The sequence below is a fragment of the Pieris rapae genome, chromosome 1, assembly GCF_905147795.1.
Source record: "Pieris rapae chromosome 1, ilPieRapa1.1, whole genome shotgun sequence".
NCBI classification, from domain to species: Eukaryota; Metazoa; Arthropoda; class Insecta; order Lepidoptera; family Pieridae; genus Pieris; species Pieris rapae.
In genome coordinates, this window is record NC_059509.1 from 7840425 (window position 1) to 7862747 (window position 22323).

Genomic DNA, 22323 nt, shown 5'->3' on the forward strand with positions numbered 1-22323 from the left:
AAATCATTCATAACTGAAAATTTTAACAAAAAAAAATTCTAAGAACGTCAAAAATATTAACATTTTTGACATTTTGATAACGTTTTTTGAAACTTTAGCTATTTAAGATGGGGATAGCTGTATTGAATTATTGCAAACAGCAGCTTTTGAAATCACGCAAAAACATGGCGGATAAACGCTGTTTTTTCTACACTGCCGAAACATTAATTGGCCGTTGACTACCAAAAACCGTGATCGAACGCTTTTTGGGCTTAGAGCCTTAGGCTACCAACTGTCGACATGAGCTGTCAGTTTCATACAAAATTAGTTTTCGACTTTCTACATACACTACTGTTAAGTCGTCTTGACTAGACCCCCTGGGCGTAAAAAAAAAGTAATTCAAGTTTTTTGTTGTGTAAAAAAAATCAATTCAATTTCTATTATTTACAAGACTGTTGAACGGTGTTTTATTTTTTCAATCATTAATTAATCATTTTAAAGATTTAAAAATGGTGAGTTGCTATTGGTATCCATTAATTGCGATAGCATTTTGTAAATTTTTGCCGCACGAGCTAGGTGACACTTCTTGTTCGTAAAAAAACACACTTGTTGAGTTGGTATTGAAATATAATTAAGGAGTATTTAAGGTATGTTCAATGCATACATATTGAAATCTTATAAAGTTATCAAAATGCCATTTGTGGCGTAACACGCTGGTATAAATATTTTCAATGTGCGGCAATTTCAAACCGCAAGCTCTTTCAATATAAACAGTAAAATTTGTGCGAACAAAAATGTATATATATAGTAAAATATTTTAAAGCCTATCGAGTTACTAAATACCTAGCAGATATTGTCACAACACATGAATATAAATTATAGAGTAAACTTTCACTTAAATTGTTAAGAATGTACATAACATTAATTAAAATTTTTAGAGATTACGGCCATCGCCAGCACAAGTAAAAACAGTGCTCAGTTTTGTAGAAAAGCATCCAGAAATGGCTTGGAAGGAACTGAGAAATGGAAATGCAGGGTTTCATAGAATTAGAAAACTGTGGGAAGAGCTAACTAAAATTGTAAATTCGATTGATGGGGCTCGTAAAAGTACTAGTGCCTGGATGAAGGTATTCTTATTGTTGTACATTAGATAACTTATAGTTAAATATATAATATATTAATTTGAATGAATAACTCTTGAATGTTATTGTGGATCTTTGTATTAAAATTTATTTTTCCTATTTGTTGAAGTTTTGGCAAGATAAAAGAAGAAATGTTCTAGTAAAAAGCAGATTAATAAAGCAAGGAAAAGAACATCTAATCCTTACATCAATTGATAAGAGGATAATAAAATTACATCAAACCAAAAGTGAGTTTATATGGATTCTAAACTGACAACAATCTGACCTTTTTGGGAAAAATTAATTACTAATACACTTTTATATTATAATTAGTACAACAAGGTACCTGTGATATGTCTGTTCTTGTTTTCTTTGTTGAAGTATATTGATTTTACTAACAAAATTCAAAAGGACAAATCTTTAAACATTAAAAAAATGTCTCAATAATAACTTTGGTTTATTTTAGCGTTGGTTAATAAAATCTGTGCTTCTGATAAATGTGATAAATAATTTGGCTTAAAGACAGCCCAAATGTAAAATGGCTAATTGGCTTGCAATAAACGAAAAACCATTTAATATTTGAATTATTAGTCTCTTTGAACGCTTTATTGTCAGTGACTACATTTAAGCATCTTACGAAAATTGAATAATTCTTTATTTACAAATAAAACTTTGAAGGTGCTTAAAAAGTTGTTGCTGTACTTTTATAAAAATTATTGCTTATTTCATAACTTAATAATATAAGGATTGTTATAGGAAATAATAAAGTTATAATAAACAAGCTGTGTAATAAAGAAGACAAGTCTGTTGATGATGTATATGAGGTTCCCAATAATGATGGAATGATTACTAATAATTTTGAAGAAAAAAGTTGGAACCTAATGAGTAATATGGTATGATAAATATATTTCACTAAAAATAAGTGCTGAACTATGGCAATAAATACATGTACAAAATTGAAATTGGAAAGTATTATGTTACTTTTGTTAACCAAAGCTATTGCAAATTATAATTCTGAATGATACATTTTTCTTTCAGATTGATGCAATGGGAAAACAGGCAGCAGCTCTTACTTATATAGGTCAAGAGGCATTAAAAAAATCTGAAGCAATGGAACAAATTGCAGAAGCATCCTTAAGACAGGTTGGATAATCTAATGTGATATTTTTAAATAGATATAAACTTTTTAAATCTCTACTCAGAATCTTGCTTGTGTTTGAAACATAATCTTTTGATTTTAATCAAAACAAAAGTTTTGCAGCATGTTTATAAAATAATATGTGTTTTTTTTGTATATTGTTAATGAAGCAAGCAATTAGAGCAAACCTAAGATAAATATAATTAATATGCATAAGATATTTTTATTTTTATTGATATATGTACAGATTTAGGTAGAATTTTATAATAAGTAGGTAAGAGGCTGGTTTATTTAGCTATTTCTTGAAGGGTGCTCATAAAACTGAATTCTATCACTCCTTTACTTCAGTACTTTACTGTGCAAAGTACTGATTTGGCACTCATTACCCCTTGACATCAGACAAGCTCAGTCTTTAAATTTGTATAAAAATCTTTTTGAGCATTTATCATCTGCCTGCCAATTGTGACTCATTAACCCAAAGATTAGCTTTTACATTTTTGTAAAAAAATTTTTTCCATAGTAGTGTTGCTTGGAAGAAATCGCTTGTTAGCGATAAGGCCGCCCGTTGCCTAATCACTTATTTTTATGTATGTTTTTGTATAAGGTAACAAAGTGTAAATAAATAAATATGTAATTTAACTGTCTAGTAAAGTCACAGGTATAGATAAACCATTACAAAATTTCCATGTCCATGTATGATTTAAACTATACTTTTAAAAAATAAAAAAGTACATTATTTGTTACAGGCTCTGGCAGTTGACAAATTAGCAATAGTATTTGATGGATTGAGTGGCTCACTGTATGATGTTAGAAACGCCATTATGAGCATAGACTATACCATGAAGAGGTGTTACCCCCCCTAACTCACATAATAGATACAACCCTATATTATTTAGTTAAGTTGTTATTATAAATAAAGAAGTTTGCCATACAAGTATATTGCATTTTATTATATTATCCATGTGGATTAGATTTATAATAAAAGTATTTCTAACTAAACCTCACATTTAAATGAAAGAGAATTTCTCTGACCACTGCCTGCTGAAAAGCACTCAAAATGTTAATAAAGTAGAAAAATGTTCATTAATAATAAAATATACCTATATTCTTTTATTATTCACTTATTAGATATTGATTTAAAGATTTTCTTCGTTTTCTAAATAGCTTTTCAAACCCCTTTTGATATCTTTCACTCTCTTAGCAAATAATCTAATACTAATAAATAAATAAATATAATGCACAACGAAGTCAGAAAAAATATAATTATAATATTACGTACATTCTTTTAATTACATATGTAGAATGGAATACGTACCGACTATGTACTTGTAATAATAATATATTGCTACTAGTATTTATATAAATACGTAAGTATATACTTAATGAGTATATTTGTGGCCGCCAAATATAATATATCCGATAAAATCAAAAGGGTCTGCTATGGCGACCTAAAATTGTATTTACAACTAACAATTTTTTTTTAATACCCATCACATATACATAATTATTTTAATTATGTAATATTCCATCAAAAGCATTTTAAAATGATCATACGTATGGATTATGGACTTGTAATAAATCCTTTCTTTAACAGAATCTCAACAATTGGTGCGATTGTGAAACAAATACGAAGGTTTTAACTACACTAACTCAGTCAATAAAAACATTTTTAAGTTTAAGGAATTTTCTAACATAAGCCAGATGACGGATTTCTCCTATTTATTTGATCTTCCGAATGTAAAAGTACTATTAAAATGTTTTAAAATTAAACTGTAGTAAATGTACTGTAGGTAGGTACTTTATTTTTTCACTAAAATTTATTTTATGTTGTAATCTTAAAACGTGTGCAATTATTTTTATATGAGATTAAAGAGAAGTTTTACTTTTTTTTTTCTTCCAAATAATTGGTATTTATTATTTATAAAACTGGCCAATACAAGCATATCATGATTACGTTTATCTAATCACAACAATACTTATCAGTTTGCACAGTGTTCTACTTTACGTATGTAGGCGTCACTGCAATTTGAGACCATAACCATTTTATAATGCACTGCTTAAAGACGCATCAAAATGTTGATGTTGTTATTTTTTGTAATTTTATCATTGGATAGTACTTTGTGTGTTTTATGTCCAAAACAATGTGATTGTGATACAGAAAATGGGTTAAACAGAGCAAGTTGTGTCGATCAAAATATTGTAAGTGTTGCAGTGGGTGTGCCAAAACAAGTGCAAGTTTATAGCCTGAGTCGCAATGTTATTAGTGAACTGGATAATTTTTGTTTTAAGGTAAGACTAAGTACAGAAAGTAGGGTAACAATGAATATTCAATTTTATCATCATAGTAAGGAGTCAGTCATACGTATCAATAACAAGGAAAATGTAATGTAACTGTTAATAAATATGTATATTTACGTACTGTACTGAACACACAGACATCGAGTAAATTACTAATCAATTCATTATGTACTTAAAATAGAAACAATGTTTTACCATAAATATGTTTCTCTTGTACAACAAGATACCTAATACGTTGATAAACTTAAGATAACAAATTATTATCCTCAAATATGAATACATCTTATATTGAATAAAGACCTTCCTACTTAAATTATTAAAGAATTTTAACCCCTTATAATAAATGTAACTGCAATTCACGTGTGTGTAAAATATAATTAGACATAATGGTTTCAGGAGCTGGGATATACGTCCATTCAAGTTTTAGACCTGTCTTACAATCAGATATTTTGGATTGGTCTACACGCATTCTCCGGGCTAGATCAGCTTGTAGATTTAAACCTGAGTAACAATCGAATAAGATACTTTCCTTCTGATATATTCTGGCATACACCTCAGTTGGGTATACTCGACTTATCGTCTAATATCTTGGAGACGTTGAAAAACGAACCCTTAATTATGCACAATAAATTACAGGTACGATTTTTATAGTACTAGTTTTATTACCGGGGGATCCATATAGTATGGTACAAACCCATTTTTCCTTGTAAGAACGAAACAGCTTTTTAAAACTTTTTTTTAATTATTTTGTAGTAAGTAATTCTATTTACAACGAAAGATTTATTTTCAGGTCCTTAATCTCAATAGCTGTCGAATAAAGTCTTTACCAGATCGTCTATTTACGAGGCTGCCCAATCTTAAGAAGTTAGATATAAGTGAAAATTATTTGGTCACCATAAGTTTAGATGTTTTACGACCTTTAAGAAAACTAAACAGACTAGAATTAAGGAACGATTATTGGCAGTGCAATGCAAATTTCATTGCCGTCGAAACATGGATCGTTTCCCGTGGAATAGCATACGATAAGTTTTGCAAGAAGAGATTACCTAATATGTCTGAAAAGATGATGTCTATGGTTCATATTGAGAGAAAACCAGTAGATATCGGCGAAATATGGAATCTTACAGCGAACAATAATACGACAATTGATGTGAGTATTTGCAATGAAACAAAGCCTTTGACGCCTTTCCAGAAGTTTGATAGAAACTTCTCGGCTCTTCAAGCATTTGTCATTGGGCTGGAAGTAGGACTGGCGATAGGTATTATAGCGACATACATGTGGCTGCGTCGTGTTTGTGCTTATGGTCAATTGAGATGTCGCCGCCCAGAATCAAGACGAGATCGACGCAGAGTTCGACGGGAAGGGGATATGAGGAACCATTTATTATGGAATGCTGTCGTTCACACAAACATGGAAACTCCTCCCATATATAGAAGACAAGTATTACCAGTTCCTAGTGCACCCTTTAATTCGCATCCAACTAGGGGAAGAGAGGGTAATTCTAATGAGGAGCGCTCAGAAACTCCACCTCCACCGTATAATGAATGTCGTCTGTCAGGATAGTTTTTATAAACATCTATTGACTTGTTAATATAAAAAGTGTATAAATTTAAAATATACTAATAATTTAGAGATTTAAGAGAAACGCAATAAATAATGGAATTTTTACAATATGACGTATGTTTCTCGTTTGTCGATTATACTGAGTGGAGGTGTAGGTAGTCTTTCGCCAACCTAGAGAGGATCTTCTAACAGTTTCCGGCTTAGCTGTCGGTATAACTTTGTTAGCCCGATTTAGGGCATCATCCTGATTGTACCCCAATACTTAAGGTGTCATTACAACTGTATTTTATTTTTATGTCTATTTGTACTATGACCTCCATTAGAAAAGTCATATTTTATACACAATCAAAAACTGTTGAGAATATAAAAATACCCATAACGGACAGAAATAAAAATTAAAATATCGTATCAACATCAAAAAGACGTATCAACGTCTATTGCACTAGAGATGCTGTTGACCCATCACACTCTAACCGAGCGCACAATTGTTTCGTTTTGCATTCTCACTCAGTCTACTATTTTTAGGTTACAAAAAGGGTTCACTCATAGATATGGAAAACAATCACTTGAAGTTGTTTTGTCCCATATCCCATTACTAAGCATAGTTTGAATGACAATAATTTGAGTGTTTAATATCAAACCAACTAAATTATAGAATAAAAGTAAGGAACAATAATCCTTGATTTATATCTAAAATCGAAACTATAAGGACACTAAACGAATTATAAATTATTATTATAGGGCTCTTTACTTATTAACTCACTAATAAAACACAGAAATATGGAATTCATTTTATTCGTCATAAATACCGTTTATCACATTTCAACAAAAATTACGATATAATCTGTTAAAATAATTAAAAATAATATGTTATACTAAATCAGACTCGTACAATAGAATTTAATATAAATTCTTTAATAACAGAAAATTTAGGTAACTACGATTAAAATTTTGTACATAAACAAAACACAACCAACACGGCAATACATATAGTTTTATGGCATTTTATCCTAAAAGGTATTTATACTTATATTTATTAAATATATTAGTCATATAATAAAATAATTATCTATAAACTACCCGAAGAAGGAATGTACACATTGTATCAAATGGTTTCACTTAAATTACTATAAAAGCATTGTATTTTTTTACGTATTCGTAAAACGCGTGAAAAGCACGAATATTTAATATGCACCTAAATTCATTTATAAAAGCAATAATCATCAAAAATGCATACTAACATTAGTATAAAATTTGTATACGGGATTCGATTAGCTAATTGCCAACTCAATTGATATTTAACTGGAAGTCCATAAACTAGATTTTGTACATTAATTTTACTATTTACGTTAACATTCAGGCACATATAATCACACCTTACCATACTTGTAATACTAGTTGAGATTTCTATTTTTATTCACCTACATTTAGGACGTCATCTAGCCTAGGCCATAATCATATAATAATCATTATTTATCATAAAGTCATTTTTAAGGTTCCTATAGCGAGTCAGATATTAAAAATTAATAATGGTTAAACACCCATAATTTTTTCTACTGAGTAAAAATGGCGCTTTCGACAGTGACGTCATTGGTATCAAACATAGGCCACATCATCAAACCCGCCAATACAGAAACACACAGCCACCCGACGTACGAAACCCAACACCCACATTGCACTCTGTCTATACTCTGTGGGCGCGACATTCGCCCGCTGTCAGACGGTGACGTCATCGTTCTCGAGTGCAATCTGGCTGATGTTGACGTAATCAGGGTGGTGGGAAAAGACGTCGACGAGTTTGCCAAATGTGGGCCTGATGTCGGGCGTATAAGCCCAACAGTCTAACATTACTTGATAGATCTCGTCTGGGCAGTTATCGGGACGAGAGAGGCGTTCACCGCTTTCGACGAGTTGAATTACCTGAAAGTGATTAATTTATAACACATTAATGAATTTGACACTTTGACTATGCAAATATGTTATATAAAAGTACTTTAAATTAAATATATACATGAATTACATTAACTTCTAGAATATACTGAATTGCATTTATCAGCACCTCTATCATCTCTCTCCTTTATAGCGTAAAACTAAACAAAAAGAAAGAGATGAACGAGTATACCACGTGATCGTGATTTTAGTTTTAATGAATATTGGTATGTGTTAATTAACATATTGACAATTTTTTTTTAAATAATTATAGAACAGACAGGAGGCTCATCTGATGGTTAGTGATATCGCCGCCCATGGAAACACAATGCCAGAACGCTCGCGAGTGCGTTGCCGGTCTTTTAAAAATTGTGTAGGCCCCTTTATAAAGAATCATATGAGCCTCCGTTTGCCCCTGTTCGAAAGAAAAAAATTGCCTCACCTCAGTTCCTCGCATATCTCCGTATGGCTGGTTCCCGTAAGAGAACATCTCCCACAAAGTGACCCCATAGCTCCAAACGTCACTCGCGTGACTGAAGGTGCCATAGTTGTACGACTCCGGCGCATACCACTTTATCGGCCATTTGCCACCCCTACTGGCTTTGTAGTATGAACTGTCCGCGGATAGTGCACGCGATAGGCCGAAATCACTAATCTTGGCTTGGTGCCTGGAATAAGCCAAATATTGAAGTGGTTATTTATTATTTTAATTTGTTTATTTATTGTTTAACCAAACTATGTTCCCTACTACTACTTATAGGAATGTATAGCAAATTCTAGTTCTGAATTTAATTTATTTAAACATTTCTCAAACAAACACAATTCAATCAACCTTTAAGATTTCGAAACCTCCGCATGATGAAGCAACATTGCAATATAAACTGTTTTATAGAAGTGTTTGTGCAAAGGGTGACTAAATATTAAGGTAAATACTTAAGTGACCAATTTTGTGTTTTGTGTTTTACTGTTTGTAATGAAAAGGGACATAATTATAACTCGCCGTAGAACCTTTCATATGGAGCACCGCACATAACATGACTGTTCAGACTTGTATTGAAATTGAAAAATCTGCCCGGTCAAAAAGGTTTGTCATCTCTGACATGTCAAAAAATGATAGCTGTCAGAATTCTACGGAATCAAAAATCAGAGTATAGGTATTCTTTAGTATATAAAATTACCTGCTGGCAAGCAATATATTCCTTGCTGCAAGGTCTCTATGCACAAATCGCTTTTGTTCGAGGTACCGCATCCCAGCGGCCACCTGGCAAGCCCATAGCCTCAGCTCATACCCTGGGGACACCTTCTCAGGATGACGGATGAGGTACTCCAGGAGAGACCCTAGAGGTACCAACTCTTGCACCATCGCTAGTGGCGGACCCTGTTAAGTATAAGTTTAAGATATAGAAACAAAAACTATTTCTCTTTCGTTTGAGTAATAGACAATAATAAATTCCGGTTAACTAAAGGTTATTTCATATTGGAAAACAAAGATTGCTATTATGCTACTTAGCTTATGGCCTGCCTTATAACTACTTTACTAAGTTCTGTTCGTTGGACCACAGATTCAACTTGTCTACCTCGGCTTGTCTATGATTTCAAAACATTTGTGAACGCTTTAATTTATCAAAATCAGACTTGTATATATTGTATATATATACAAACTGTAATAAATAAATTATCTTTGTATTCGATATGCATTTTAATATAGAATACAAAGATAATTTATTTATTATAAGTTATTTATGATAAGTTTATCGATTTAAAATTTTTTTCATACTAACCAGTGAGACGCCAATAAGTCGTACGATACATCGGTGACGTAGTGTCATCATGAGCTTCGCCTCGGCGAGAAACTCCCTCTTATTCGAGTCCGTATGCTGCACATGCAAGGTCTTTACTGCGACTTGCTGCGCGGGCGCATCGAGTGGCGAATACACCGCTCGTAATACGGAACCAAATTCACCTTCCCCCAAAACCGCGCCAAGAGTTAATTCCGTGAATGGTACAAATTCTATAAAGACACAAATTTTATAGTATTTTTACGGAGGAAAATATCGGGAGGAAACCTGGATGCCTTAGACCCAAAAAATAAGATGGCGTGTGTCAGGCACAGAAGACTGATCAACTCAAGTAGGTGATCAGAACCTATTAAGAAAAGAAAAAGATCTTGAAACAGATAGATTTCTTTTTTTTTCTTACATGTTTATAATGACCAAGTTGAGTGGCTAAACTCTCGGCAATTTTTGCTATACTCATTTTAATCGGTTTCAAAGTCAGAAATTGGTTTAAAATATTTTCAAAAAACACAGGATTTTTTGTATCAGCTAAAAATCTACTAATTTTTACCTTGCAGTGTAGATAGCTGACCATCAGAATTAATGGCTATTTCATTATAATTTTCAGCCAAAGACGTCACAGCGCTGTTATTCACAGGTACTTGATAAGTGTCGCCATCCAGATCTTCGTTATTGTTAAGAGAATCGTTATTAAAGTCCGAAGAAAACGAGAGATTTCTCGTTAACAATTCAAATGCGTTGTTATTGTTAGGCGAAGTTGGTTTGTTGTCGTTCAATATATCGTTTTTCACTAAAGATAATGACTGGTTTGAATTGACTCGACACGCCGAATGTTTCTTCGTACGTGGCATTGTTGAAAACTGAAACCGAAAACAAAAGGATTTAAAGTGTATACATAATTAGTCAATCAAATCAAAATTCGTTTATTCAGTTTAGATTAGTCTTAGGGCATGCTTATGACCGTCAAAAACGTTTACAAAATTCCCGAAAGAGCAAAAAACTACGCCATCTGTTTACAAAACTACCAGGAGGCCTTGTTCTGAGAAGAACGGGCAAGAAACTCAGCAAGTTTTACCCTCCCTCTACATTACAATTATTCAAAGGAAAATGACATAAAACAAAACGTCATTAAAGTTACATAAGTAAAAAATAGAAAACAAATCTGTCCTGTTATTTACCACATTTACATTACGTACATACAACAAAATAATAAAACAAATTATAACAATATAATTAGAACTATTGCCAAGCGTTTTTATCTTCTAGAATCTAGGTAGTACATTTATAACATGATGTGTACAATTATTATTAATAATTAGCAAAATGTAAAATAGTGTTTTTTGGTAATTTATACTAGGCAATACTGGTAATAGAATTGTGGAATCAAACGTAATTGAAATGAACCAATGATTTAATTCAGTTATTGATTATTAATATATAAGTATATTTTTTGGCAAATATTAGCCTTTAATTATTTTTTGACTAACTGACCTGGGAAACCTCGTTTCTCCAATCTTTGAATGAGCGAATATACGAATTGAATAATAGATCAAATTTATTAAATTAAATTTCAGAAACACCGATAAATTTAAACGTTTTGCGGTATTTTGCTGTTCTTAAAATATAATTGAAAGATATTTTTAGGAAAATACCAGCCTCACGTTACTTTGATAAATGATTAATTGTCTTTACCTCAGGTAACGGCGGTTTGGGTTTAGGCGGTACTGGCACGCTGAGCTTCGTAGGGAGTCCATCTAGGACACTGGTATAATGCTCTATTAATCGCTCTAATGACTCCAAATACGGCCCATTATCAATGAATAACCATTCGTTCTGAAAATTTACAGTATATGAGAGCAATATTTTTAATTTTATTCCAAATTTTAAATAAAACTAAGCAAGCTAGGCACATTATTTTTTGAATTTTTGTTTGATTAAAATTTATAGTAAAAGATCTCAAATATATACATATCAAATAAAACATTAAAAACGTTTTACATATTTAAAAGAAATAATATAATTACCTCTTTCCTAATAATGAAGTTATATGGCGTATTTTCGCTGAGCATGGTTAAAACGTACGCGCCCGTATGTCGCTCGCTGTAACGTACGAGGTATACGCCATCCGTCGCCTTGTCTCTCAAACCGTTCTGTTTGCAATAGTCCTCTAAGGTTTTCACTGCCTCTTCTCTGTTCAATGTACCATGGTACCATTGACTTCTACACGTATTTGGATTCTCCGTCTTGTAGTTTTCTGCAAAATTATATTTCTACGGTCCACTTGTCTAAATGAAGTTTGAAAAGCAAATTGATTCTTCACTATTATTATTAAGATATTCTTTGTTTATTATTCGATGTTTACTTTAAATAAATTAAAAACCATTGGTATTATTAACTATTTATTGAATCACATCAAGAGTTTATATATTCTCTAGAAATTATAATTTATAACTGTAAGGACTGAACTCTATAATGGTCATAATGGCTTTTTTAACTGTTTCCAGATAAAATATTATAAACTACCTTACGTCAGGAGTTTCATCCGTAGGTATTTTAACAAAATTTATTGGGATTTGTTTAATACTAATCGTTATATTTCAGTTAATTTATATAAATTCGAAATTATTATACACTTAAAACTACATCAGAAACCACTATCTATGGTGATACGAAAACCCGCTCTAGAGCTTTTTGTCGCGTTTTTATGGAGAAACTGTATTTTATACGTAAGGGAAACTTACTGAGCAATTGATAACAATCTGTGTGACCATACTGCTTGGCTAATTGAGCTGGAGTTTCCTTAGCTAAGGTCCTTGGATGGGCTGGAGCCTTAAGTTTTAATAAAACCTGCAACAGAAAATATTCATTGACAAACATAAAAAAAATATATTTAAAGCTTCTACAATCAAATCACTTCTATGGTATAAATAAACTGTTCCATGTGTAATATTTTTTTTACCTTTACACATTCAATATTTCCTCTCTGCGCGGCGTCATGAAGTGGGACTTTTCCTGTTGGCGCGTGCCGCATCTGATAATTGGCGTTTCCATACGTTATCAGCAGTTCCGTTGTACTCGGCAAGTTATTTTGGCAAGTGTACTGAAATAACAACAATATTCTTATTAATAAATAAAAATACATATTTTGTGCTCCCACTTGCGATTATTTTGCATGGAAATCTCGGTAAAAACAGGGTCTCTTTCGGTCTGGTTCCCAACCATTTCAATCGCGGCTAATTAGAAGGATTTCTTCATTGCCCCATTAACATTAACTACGTCATTAAAGCAATTGATAAAGGATTATAGCAGTTTCCGAGATGGTCTTCCTACGAAGCTTTCCTCGAAGCACGATGGTTTTGGAAACAAAACACAACTATGACGATTATCTTTTCGGTATTTGACGGCGTTGTGTATGAAATATTTAATTTAAATACCTACATTCTGTCAACGAAATACTCAGGCTTGACTATGAAGAGGCACAAAAGGCAGTGATATTTAAGGTTTCTCATTGCACAGACTCACATGTAGCGGTGTGAATCCAAACGAATCCCGTACATTAACTGTGGCGCCACTCTCAATAAGCTTCATTAGAATTTTGTCCCTTCCAGATCTCGCAGCGATATGAACAGCGGTCTGCCCATCTTGATTCTTTGCATCTCTATTGCGGTAACCGCAAGCTAGTAACTGTGATACCACGTTTAATTCCCCAGCGTCCGTCGCCCTGAAACAATTTACAGTGAATCTATGTCATTCTATTTAACGTCAAACTTTTTATAACGAAAATTCCGTGATGGTATATATCTATCTCTTATGGATAAACCACAATAAATTTTTTTGTCATTTACTTTTTACGACAAATAATGGCTAATTTTCGAAGCGATTTTAACCAATACAGCATTAAACCTTAACCAATTAAATACCTTGAATACATTGTTCATTTAATATAGATCTATACAACCCATTACAGCTTATTTAGCAGCGATCGAACGCGTATATTATCGGAGCTTTCCAGCGACGGAAATAACAATACATAATAAAAACCTGCTTTTCATCAGCATTGCACCCGTGCGAAGCTGGGGCGGGTCACTTGTAATGCTATAAAATGCTGTCAATTTATGTATTCATAGTAGACTGTTATACTGATGAATCTATCGATCTATCGATCGAAGATAACAAATATTTTTTGTTATTCATTATTATCTCACTACACCCTATCTCCTCTGGCTCTGCTACTAAAAACGTGTCTTGGCCTCCAAAACAAGAGAGTTCCAGCCTAGTGTATACTCTACATACTTTCCTATTAATTTGATGATTTGCAATTATTTTAATACAAACGACCCTCACTTATATTTAAAAGTAATTTAGTAGATCAAGGTTAAAATCTGCGTCATACGATTAAAATAATATTGAACGAATGTAGTCCGTGTGTAAACTAGTCGTCTTATATAAATATGAATAAATGATTTTTAGGGTATAAATTTCCATTAATTACTGAAATTCTATAACAGATCATTTCCTATTTATCACTTTTATATGTGGAGTTAATAAAACCCACGTAAAATAATAATTGTTACGAGTATCTATTAAAACCTCTTACCAATAAACCGAGTTTGTTTAAATAAATAATATCAAAAAAACAATTGGTTCTGTTTTAATATTTGTAATTAGCTCATTGTGTACACATCGGTCATATCTTAAGAATGTTGTCATCATAGCAACCAGCAACAGTTTGGCTATACATCTGTTTGACGATGGTGAATCAATGTTTATCATAATGACTCATTACAACTCTCCTAATTGATAGATTTTTGTGTACATTATTAAAAACCAGACATTACTGAGGAGGTGTAATTTGTATATATTAAAAGGTTTAGGCATCATCTATGTGAATATTAATTTATAATGCCAAGGGCAGTTACATTAAGTTTATATATCGTTTTCTGGTGAACGGATTATAAACAGGTAATATTAAGACAGTTATAGACACTTTTTAGAGATTACTTAGTTACAGGAGTTTTTCTATAGACATTTTATTTATTATACTAGAATACTACTGTTAGTGTTAGCTACCAACAATAATTGGTAATAAAGGCTCTACTCCTAAGTATAACTTATTTCTACCCACTTGCTAATAAAACAAAATGGAAGAAATAAGACATTTTAAAATATTATCAGGTCATGAACTTGATGTTAGCGTAGTGCTCAGAATATAAAAATTGTCCAATAAATTAATGTCTGAAATAATGTATTAAAAATTATTTAAGCCAGTGATTTATCAATCCTAAAAGCCCTTGCGTTAATATGATTAAAGTGAAGAGCCAGTGATAAATGTCAGAGCTATTTGTGTACAAGTATGAGTGTCCTTCTCTCAATATTTATTGTATGATCATATTGAACACTGCACTGAGCAGGAAATCAACAATAAACTTGTCACTGTTTACAGTGTGTTGCAAGCAAAAATGGCAGGTCAATGGCCTTGTAGAAATCAGAGATTTTATATACTGATAAATTCATCAATATGTAAGATAAATATTTAAATGAGGTAAATTTTACTAGAATCAATTCAATTTAAAATGTGATAAGAAGGTATTTGAAATAGGAAATATAACTTATTTACTTCAAATCCAATAAGATAAATAATTATAATACAAAATATCATAAAGCACACCAATTAGATTTTCAATTTTTTTGATGAGACTGATAAGGACAACATACATAAGTGTATGGAGAAATTAAGGTCAATTTGAGTTAAGCATTCCTTATTGAGACTTCCTAATTCAAATTCTTATTAGACTTGTAACTGTATTAACAAAAACATTTCAAATAGAAAAAAAAATATTTCAACATTTCAAGAAAAATAAGTAAACATAGATTTTTAAATGCTCCATTTCCTTTTGTTTTCTAAGGCAACCTCAATATGGTAAGTTTTATTTACATTGACAGTTAAAAGTATACTGACAATTTGATAACAATAACTAATTTGTATTGTCTCTTCATAACACATGTCTCATATGATTCATTTAATGTTAGTGTTGATTGCTAATACATGATTTGAATTCCAATTGTTGAAGAACATAAAATTCCAACGTAACATTTCATACTTTTATTGTGAATAATAGGCTATAGCTTATATTAAGTTTTATGGCTACATGAGTAAACTAGACAGAATTTGTAATAATAAATATTAAAACACATGTCTAACTAACCTGTGTAGTAGGTTGGTAGTTCCTTGTGTTCTAGATTCATGTGGCGGAGCTTGGCCTTTACATACTACTGAAAGACGGGTTACTAGTCCATTGGAGTCACCTCGGTAATGCTGTATTAGTGTATCTAATCCATGAACTGTGGTATGTTCCTCTATTGAAAAAAAAGCATCTTCTCCATGGCGACGTATTTGATAGTGTACAACCTCACCCTTAAATTTTAATCAGAAATTTAATAATGGATATGTCAAAAATATTTGGTATACTAAATATTACAGCTGAAAATGAACAAACCTGATGCAAAACTGATAATACATAATCGCCATGTGATGTATTACTCTCACGAACTAGAAACACACCATCCTCACCCTCTGGAAAGTAAACATACTTATCATGAACAATCCCAATTTTAGTTTGTAAATATACATATTTTAACAAAATTGTTTTCAAAATATAAGCACCTTCTTTGAGAAGTTTCTCGGCATTTTCCCGAGATATCTTTCCATGAAACCAGTTCACGTTATCCTCCCTGTTCATTCTCAACAAAAACGAGTTCGTCTGGAAAGTAATTATATTTATTGTTACACAGCTGATAAACGCCGTATAAAATATTCTAGTGATATGATTTTATACCTACTTAACAAAACAAAGATAAATCAAATCGCCTCGCGAGGTCCAACACAATAAACCAAAAATAATTAAATTAGTTGTACATTTGTAGTATATTCTCATGTATTATTGCATATTTAATAGTTTTTAGCCACTTCATTACACTTATTTACAGAATTACTCTTTACGTTTCATAATTCTATTTCTTTCTAACCTGTTAAATTCTTGTTTGGTAATACTATTTATTACTGAAATAATTCATAATATCTACTCTCCTTGTCACTGCGAGCAACGTTGAATGAAAAATGAAAGAGATAAAATATCTGAACACTTGTTTTTCTTTTTAACGTATTATATTATGATTTGTAAACGTCAAAATGTCAAACGCTTACGGTAGTCAAATAAAAATCTTTTTTATTATTTCTTAATTAATAATACAAAGACTCAAAAACAATTCATACTAAAATATTTTTTTTACCAAGTAAATAATAAACTGTTGATTACTTACCTTCAATAATATAAATGACGTCATGGTTGTTATCATGATATCCAACTGGGAAAAGCACAAAAAATTATCAATGAATTTGCCACTATTTATTTTTCCTTCTCTTTTTTCCAACCCACATTTTTTGCGAAAGTAAAATATTAACTTAAAGATTAATAAATAGGAATTATTTTTACAGAGTGCCTGTGCAAGCAACCGGCAGACAGGCGCGGTATCCCCAACTCTGCCTTCTAGCGAATGACTCATAGCAAGGTCAATTCCGAGAAATGAATCACCAGTATACTCGATTCAGTTCAGCAATGCCATAAGTAATCGCATTCTTTGACAACTCTACATCGTTATTGTGTTTAGTAAATATAGGTTTTCCATAAATAATTTATCATTACAAATCATATTTTTTTAATCATCTCATTATATTGATGAAAAAGCTACCATCCACGTTACTTCGTGGCAACCAACCAAGTAGCTAAAATATTGTGGAATTTCAATGACCACAATATAATGATAGTTATTTTATTAAAAATTTACGAAGTTTGCATATATTGAATTACATAAAATAGTATTACAAATAGAAAAAAACATAGCGTAATACCTAAACAGTTTATTACCGTTTTAAATGGGGTAAAACACTCGCACGTGTACTGTAGTCTGCTTTACAATTATCATTTTAGGTTAAACGTTTGTAAATCAAATATTTTATATGGAATAAATAGGGTTGTAAATTAAATTAAAACATTTAGGGGAAGGTTTTACGGGTGCTTCTGCTATCATCACATGACGTGGCAGGTAATCGGCATAATTTATTGGTAACTGAGATCTAAGTACGGCTTAAAGTTTTCACATTTTTAGTTACAAAAAATGCGGTCGTATGGCACAAATACTTCAATTGAACGTTCCAAGAGACACTTATTTAGAAAGTATTCGTTATAAATGTACTATGGGTTGTCTAACAACATCGAGTTAGGTAAAAACCAGTAACTGGTTTGTTTACCTCACGAATGCAGTGTTTATTTACTTTCATTCTTCGTCTGCAAACCTGTCGTCTTACAGAAAATAGTGGGCATAGTTGAGGACTAGGTCGGGAGTCCATAACCGGTTATATCGAAGAAAGGATACCTAGGTATTTGACAAAATTATATGAAGTTGACTCATTTGGTTAGTTTAATACTTACACGGAAGTACAGCTAATAGTCTTCTAAACAAAAGAAACTAAGGATTATAGTCGCAGACAACATGACGTACTGCATTCACATCTCAGTTAATAACATATAAACGTCGTATATTATTTTTTTGCGGACGGCAAAATATTCTAATACAATATAGTGCTTTGTTGAAATGTTAGGCAACAATTCGTGAAAAATTCGTACATACATCCGAATTTTATTTTATTTAAGTATTGCTATTTCATGAACGTCACAAGGTTTTTGTCTCAGGAAGTTAAGCAGTAACTATATCATTAAAATGAAGGCAATTAAGAACCCGATTTTGTGTGGAACCTGTCTCGTTCCTATACATACCTCAAAACTAGCTCTTGATTGCCGCGTCTTTCATTGTCCAGCATCACGGTAGAGATATTCATTTTTTTAGTGGTTTTTAAATCCGTTTTGGCCACGCTCCACTACTATAAAGAAGCAGCTGCCCACAAAAATAATACCGAACCAATTTCACTTAGGATAAAAGCGTTAAAATCAATTCTAATTAGACCGGCACCGCACTTGCGACCCTTCTGGCAGTGTGAGTGTTCATGGGCTATAACTTAACATTGGGCAAGTCCCGTGAGCCTCTGCTCTATAAAAACATATTTTTAACAATGTCCCACCTATTATAAAAAACATTATAAGTGCTTATAAATCTGTATAGTTTAAAACTACTAAACTACCATTAAGTCATTACCTAATTATACTGACTGCATTGGTTAATTGTTTCCCAAAAACTAAGATTTAAAATATTTTTTTATATTGCTCCTGGTATACATTGGAGACTCCGGCCCTGTGCTACCTCGTAACATGAATCGTCAAGGCAGCCTGGACCTGTGTGCGCATGAGTCACCACTTTCTACCACCCCGCGGTCGATGACACTTGCTTAACTGGCTATCTGCTAAATTACTATAACTACTTACTTTAGTAAATAATAATGAGAAGACAATTAACGTATCTACATATGTACACACACATACGTTGCACATATCGCGGCATATGAAGGGTGATCTGGAAGAAGTAAAACGATGCAGAAATTTCAAAATGCAAAAATTTGCACTTTCTACTATTTTCTTACATATTACGGTCTTTCCACTTGTAGTATTTTTTAATTATACAAATTTGATTTTTTTTTTGCATTGATATTATTACATACAGCTTATTTATATTAAAAAGTTTATTAATACAATGTTTATATTATGTTAGGTTGGTAAATATAACTTATTTAGTTGGTTGGTAATAATCTTAATATAAATTTTTTGGCCATGAGCTCAATGCCACAGAAATGAATCAATTCAGTTTTCACTTTGTTTAAGATTCGATCAATTCTTATTATTTCCTACAGACCATATAAAATCAAATCAGATGTGGTTTATATAGTATCAAATATTATATACATTTGTGAAACAGTAGTTGAGATCGCCGATGAGGTAATCGCTTCGTTATCTCAATGAAAAACAGCTATAGCATAAAAACTGCCAAATTTAACTGTTAAACTCACAAATTAAATGAAAATAAACTGTATGACCATTAAGATAATGATTATTTTCGTTTATCATACTAGTCTCAATTCGATAGATCTAGCAGATATTCTGAGTCACCGTGACTCCGTAACTAATTCGAATCGCAAATTATAAATGGTTGTGCTTATGTGAGTAATGGGTAATTATAAATCTTCAATAAAAACAGACATCCGGGAATTTGCTTCGCCTGACGTAAAAGTTTGCCTGTTGCATAAGGTCATAAAAAATTTAAATATGCAACAAAAGAGACAATATAGCGTAAATGTACAATGGCCGCGGCCACCATATAAAACAACACATGTGCTGTCAATGTCATGTATACGTCTGTATAAATCCTTTTTCATTTCTAAGCTCATAAATTATACAAAGTATGGGTAACCTTAGTTCGATCAAATACATTTTTGACAGGGGTCATACTACGTACAGTCTCGACTTTGATTGTTAACTAAGTACAGTTAGAACTGACAGAAGTGGTTTTAACGTTTATGTTTTGTAGGCAATAAAACAAAACTACAGAATTACAATGTTATATTTTAATAAAACATTTAATGAATAGCGTAAAAATTACCACATTGATTTTTACAAAAAACGATGACTTAAATATGACCTATTTAATTAGACTTAAGTAGGTACATTACAATTATTATACGTCGATATTATTAACTTAGAATATTTTACGATAATTGTTTAGATTCTGTAATATCTAAAAACTAATGCTTATTTTAGCGAATAATGTAACTTATAATATGATATATGACATTTATTATATTATTTATGGAAATAATATAAATAAGAATTTAATTATGTATTTAAATTCGATTTTTTTAAATTGCTTACTCTACATTTTATTATGACATTACTTTGGACTTAATGGTATAAAAAAACACCTCTTTTCAAGGTGTAGGATAATTACAAAAATTCCGAAAGGAGATCCTAATTATAGTCCTTACAAAATAATAAATTATTACAACCTATGTGTATTTACAATCTTATACCTTAAAAAAGTAGCTAAATGTATCTGTGAGTAATTTGGTAATATTTATTTAATTCCAAAACAGAGACAAGTAGATTAAGGTATGTAAGGTAGATTATGATATTATTAGTATACAATTTAATTTTATAGTATGTGAATGATATATGTATTATTAATCGGATTATAACTTTATACTAATAATAACGGCGCAATTAACACAATTGTAAAACTACCAAAACTTAACACTAACGATATTAATGTGTATTAAATATATTTTTAAAATAATGACACCTGACAAATACTGAGATGTATTGGGAAATTATAATCGATTCGTCTGCTTTGTACTTAAATAAAAGTATGGTGAATGAAAAAATAAAATAAAATGTATTACTATCGTAAACATCTTGTCCAATTTCAGACATTCAGGAAAAAAATTCCCCTGTAATTCTGCTTAATATTTGTCGGTCTTAGACGTATTACATCAATTAACTGATGAATATAGTGTGGTAGTTACTTTCTTTATAAATTATTTAAAAAAACAATTTTAGGCTTTTGGTGCGTCTATGAATAAGCTAATAACAAATTAACAAACCTTCATCTATATTAAACTATATTTTGATTAATAATCATAACGAAATATGTAAACATACAATTTTAAAATGATGAATCGCGAATGAATTTAATCAATAGCTAATAATTAAAATGAAGATTTTATTTCCTATAAAATGATTCTGTATCACAGCTAAGTTTTCGAGTTTTCAAAGTTAACACTAATTTCCTAAAACTAAACTTAATTAATGTGGACGGAAATCATAATGTCGTCTGTATTATTTTTCAAGGCCCTTTTTTTCTGATGAACCCGTCTGTCCAAAATATACACTTCGGCGTCGTTTATCGCAGAAGCGGCAAACTCAAATACTATTCAACAAGCGATTAATACATTAAATTATACGTTCTTTATTAATACACTGTAAAGGCTTTATTTATTAAATCCACAATTTTTAGTTCCTGTCCATTTATGTATAGCAATTGTCCTCGTCGGCGTGATCGCTACAGTCTATGGTTCCGTCACAGAGTTGGGCTAAAGTGATACATCGGCCGTCAACGCAACGTAATTCCTCGTTGGGACATGGCGATGCGTGAGCACTATTGTAACCAAAGTCTTCTTCTGTAGCGTTCATTTCACGGGACAAATCCTGTTTACGGGCAAGGGCCGCTTTCTGTTGAAATTTAAATATTTAACTCGTTTAAAAACAAATAGAATTATACACACACATATATATGACGGCGCGCTGAACATTACAATAATTTATTATAGCTTGGCTAGAGTAATTAAGTGTTAAATTATTAAGTGCATATTAATGACATGAGATAAAACGGGTGTGCTCTTAATTTGAAAATTGCTGTATATACAACTGCCAAAATGCCCACGATAGACAACGACCATCAACACCGCCACGAGGCCGCTACTGACGCCCTTACATATTT

The 22323-nt window shown here is 31.6% G+C and overlaps 4 protein-coding genes across 8 annotated transcripts in view; 2 read left to right on the forward strand and 2 right to left on the reverse strand.

Moving 5' to 3' along the window:
* Window positions 1–438: 438 nt before the first annotated feature.
* Window positions 439–3172, forward strand: LOC111003842. Of its 2 annotated transcripts, none has more exons than XM_045630187.1 (6): window positions 439–491; window positions 918–1106; window positions 1231–1348; window positions 1857–1993; window positions 2139–2243; window positions 2985–3172. In XM_045630187.1, exons 1-6 carry the CDS (start codon window positions 489–491, stop codon window positions 3099–3101), a joined length of 669 nt encoding a protein of 222 aa, XP_045486143.1. In that variant the 5' UTR covers window positions 439–488; the 3' UTR covers window positions 3102–3172. The 2 variants fall into 2 exon arrangements, with proteins under 2 accessions (XP_045486143.1, XP_045486145.1); XM_045630189.1 differs by lacking the exon at window positions 439–491 and adding an exon at window positions 492–626.
* Window positions 3173–4223: 1051 nt separating this feature from the next.
* LOC111003921 (leucine-rich repeat transmembrane neuronal protein 2) lies at window positions 4224–6393 on the forward strand. The gene is made up of 3 exons (XM_022274681.2): window positions 4224–4527; window positions 4933–5172; window positions 5327–6393. The coding sequence occupies exons 1-3, from the start codon at window positions 4312–4314 to the stop codon at window positions 6098–6100; spliced, it is 1230 nt and encodes a 409-aa protein (XP_022130373.2). The 5' UTR covers window positions 4224–4311; the 3' UTR covers window positions 6101–6393.
* Window positions 6394–7654: 1261 nt separating this feature from the next.
* LOC111003920 (tyrosine-protein kinase Shark) lies at window positions 7655–17389 on the reverse strand. 2 transcript variants are annotated; one of them, XM_022274678.2, is made up of 14 exons: window positions 17146–17389; window positions 16490–16586; window positions 16323–16399; window positions 16032–16240; window positions 13348–13546; window positions 12785–12925; window positions 12567–12672; window positions 11850–12079; window positions 11518–11658; window positions 10376–10685; window positions 9811–10040; window positions 9208–9407; window positions 8472–8697; window positions 7655–8020 (listed from the first exon to the last, which is right to left on the reverse strand). In XM_022274678.2, the coding sequence occupies exons 1-14, from the start codon at window positions 17386–17388 to the stop codon at window positions 7817–7819; spliced, it is 2613 nt and encodes an 870-aa protein (XP_022130370.2). In that variant the 5' UTR covers window position 17389; the 3' UTR covers window positions 7655–7816. The 2 variants fall into 2 exon arrangements, with proteins under 2 accessions (XP_022130370.2, XP_022130371.2); XM_022274679.2 differs by lacking the exon at window positions 17146–17389 and adding an exon at window positions 16666–16856.
* A 3290-nt stretch (window positions 17390–20679) lies between these two features.
* The window catches only part of LOC111003914 (atrial natriuretic peptide-converting enzyme), a 44932-nt gene continuing 43288 nt past the window's right edge, over window positions 20680–22323 (reverse strand). For all 3 annotated transcript variants that reach the window (XM_022274670.2, XM_022274669.2, XM_022274668.2), the window contains one exon: window positions 20680–22055. In XM_022274670.2, the coding sequence (XP_022130362.2) occupies window positions 21852–22055 (204 nt within the window). In that variant the 3' untranslated portion in view covers window positions 20680–21851. The remainder of the gene's footprint in view (window positions 22056–22323) is intronic.

Excerpts from the sequence above, each read along its gene's own strand:
- LOC111003921 (XM_022274681.2), top strand. The coding sequence starts at position 4,312 with ATGTTGATGTTGTTATTTTTTGTAATTTTATCATTGGATAGTACTTTG. Across the intron at positions 4,528-4,932 it reads TGGATAATTTTTGTTTTAAG|GAGCTGGGATATACGTCCAT; the intron begins GTAAGACTAAGT and ends TAATGGTTTCAG. Across the intron at positions 5,173-5,326 it reads TTATGCACAATAAATTACAG|GTCCTTAATCTCAATAGCTG; the intron begins GTACGATTTTTA and ends ATTTATTTTCAG.
- LOC111003842 (XM_045630187.1), top strand. Across the intron at positions 1,107-1,230 it reads GTACTAGTGCCTGGATGAAG|TTTTGGCAAGATAAAAGAAG; the intron begins GTATTCTTATTG and ends TATTTGTTGAAG. Across the intron at positions 1,994-2,138 it reads GGAACCTAATGAGTAATATG|ATTGATGCAATGGGAAAACA; the intron begins GTATGATAAATA and ends TTTTTCTTTCAG.
- LOC111003920 (XM_022274678.2), bottom strand. The coding sequence starts at position 17,388 with ATGAGTCATTCGCTAGAAGGCAGAGTTGGGGATACCGCGCCTGTCTGC. Across the intron at positions 13,547-16,031 it reads ACTACCAACCTACTACACAG|GGCGACGGACGCTGGGGAAT; the intron begins GTTAGTTAGACA and ends AAATTGTTTCAG. Across the intron at positions 10,041-10,375 it reads TCAGCTATCTACACTGCAAG|AATTTGTACCATTCACGGAA; the intron begins GTAAAAATTAGT and ends GTGTCTTTATAG.